This window comes from Halyomorpha halys, unplaced genomic scaffold (assembly GCF_000696795.3).
Source record: "Halyomorpha halys isolate HHAL.00 unplaced genomic scaffold, Hhal_1.1 Scaffold4.1, whole genome shotgun sequence".
Classification (NCBI taxonomy): Eukaryota; Metazoa; Arthropoda; class Insecta; order Hemiptera; family Pentatomidae; genus Halyomorpha; species Halyomorpha halys.
In genome coordinates, this window is record NW_027116287.1 from 1,306,395 (window position 1) to 1,307,317 (window position 923).

Genomic DNA, 923 nt, shown 5'->3' on the forward strand with positions numbered 1-923 from the left:
TGAGGAACTCTGAGTCCATTTAATCATGCCTTGCAAAATGTATGTTGTTTGTTTACTGCCAAGCCCAAAAACGTCGTACCAAAATGAAATTAGGTATTTAGGGCATCTTTATGGGCCAATGTACAGCTAAACGAAAAACAAATGTGTATGGTATTATATATAAAAATTATTAATCTATTTTATTATAAATAAATCAGTTAGAATATTTATAAGAAACTAAATTTTTCATAAGTACATAGGAAATAGGGACAGTGTTTTTATTTTCGATTTCGTAACTAATTACAACACAACAGCTTCTTCCAATTCCAGTTCTTTTAGTCGTTTTTCTTCTATTCTCTTTTTCCTCTCTTCCTCTTCCTTCATTCGCAATTCTCTCTTTATTTTCCTCTCTTCTAAACTCTTCTTACATTCAGTACATGGGATGACTTGATCTGTTAATATAAACAATTTAAATAAATAAAAAATTATAATGAAGACGATTATAACTACATTCCGCTTTGTCAAATTTGAAGATTTATATTTTTTGATTTAGTTATACTTTTTGTTTTTGTTTGCTATTTTTATCTGGATTATCATTGAATTTATTTTTAATATTTTTATCATAATATTTCAATATAATTTATCATTCGTTATAGCATTGCAAATAGTTAAGGATCTTTTTTGCATCAGACTATATCCCAACTACTATCATATTTTAAAAAATAACGAGGTGTAGATCGTTGACCGTAGATTAATGATTGGAGAAGTTTGTCGGGGGGTGCGGTCAGCAAAGAACAACATAAATAAACCATATTTATTTATTTTATGCCGACGTTTCGACCTGAGTTTCAGGTCTTCATCAGGGGTTGTGGCGTAGAAGGTAGGCTTGTAACTGTTAGGCCAGTTGCAGGCCTACCTTCTACGCCACAACTCCTGATGAAGAT

At 30.9% G+C, this 923-nt stretch overlaps 1 protein-coding gene across 1 annotated transcript in view; it reads right to left on the minus strand.

Annotated features, from left to right (window-relative positions):
• Positions 1 to 243: 243 nt before the first annotated feature.
• LOC106686502 (uncharacterized) overlaps positions 244 to 923 on the minus strand; it is an 86,319-nt gene continuing 85,639 nt past the window's right edge. Inside the window, exon 5 of the mRNA XM_014429877.3 lies at positions 244 to 431. Coding sequence (XP_014285363.1) covers positions 280 to 431 — 152 coding nt within the window. The 3' untranslated portion in view covers positions 244 to 279. The remainder of the gene's footprint in view (positions 432 to 923) is intronic.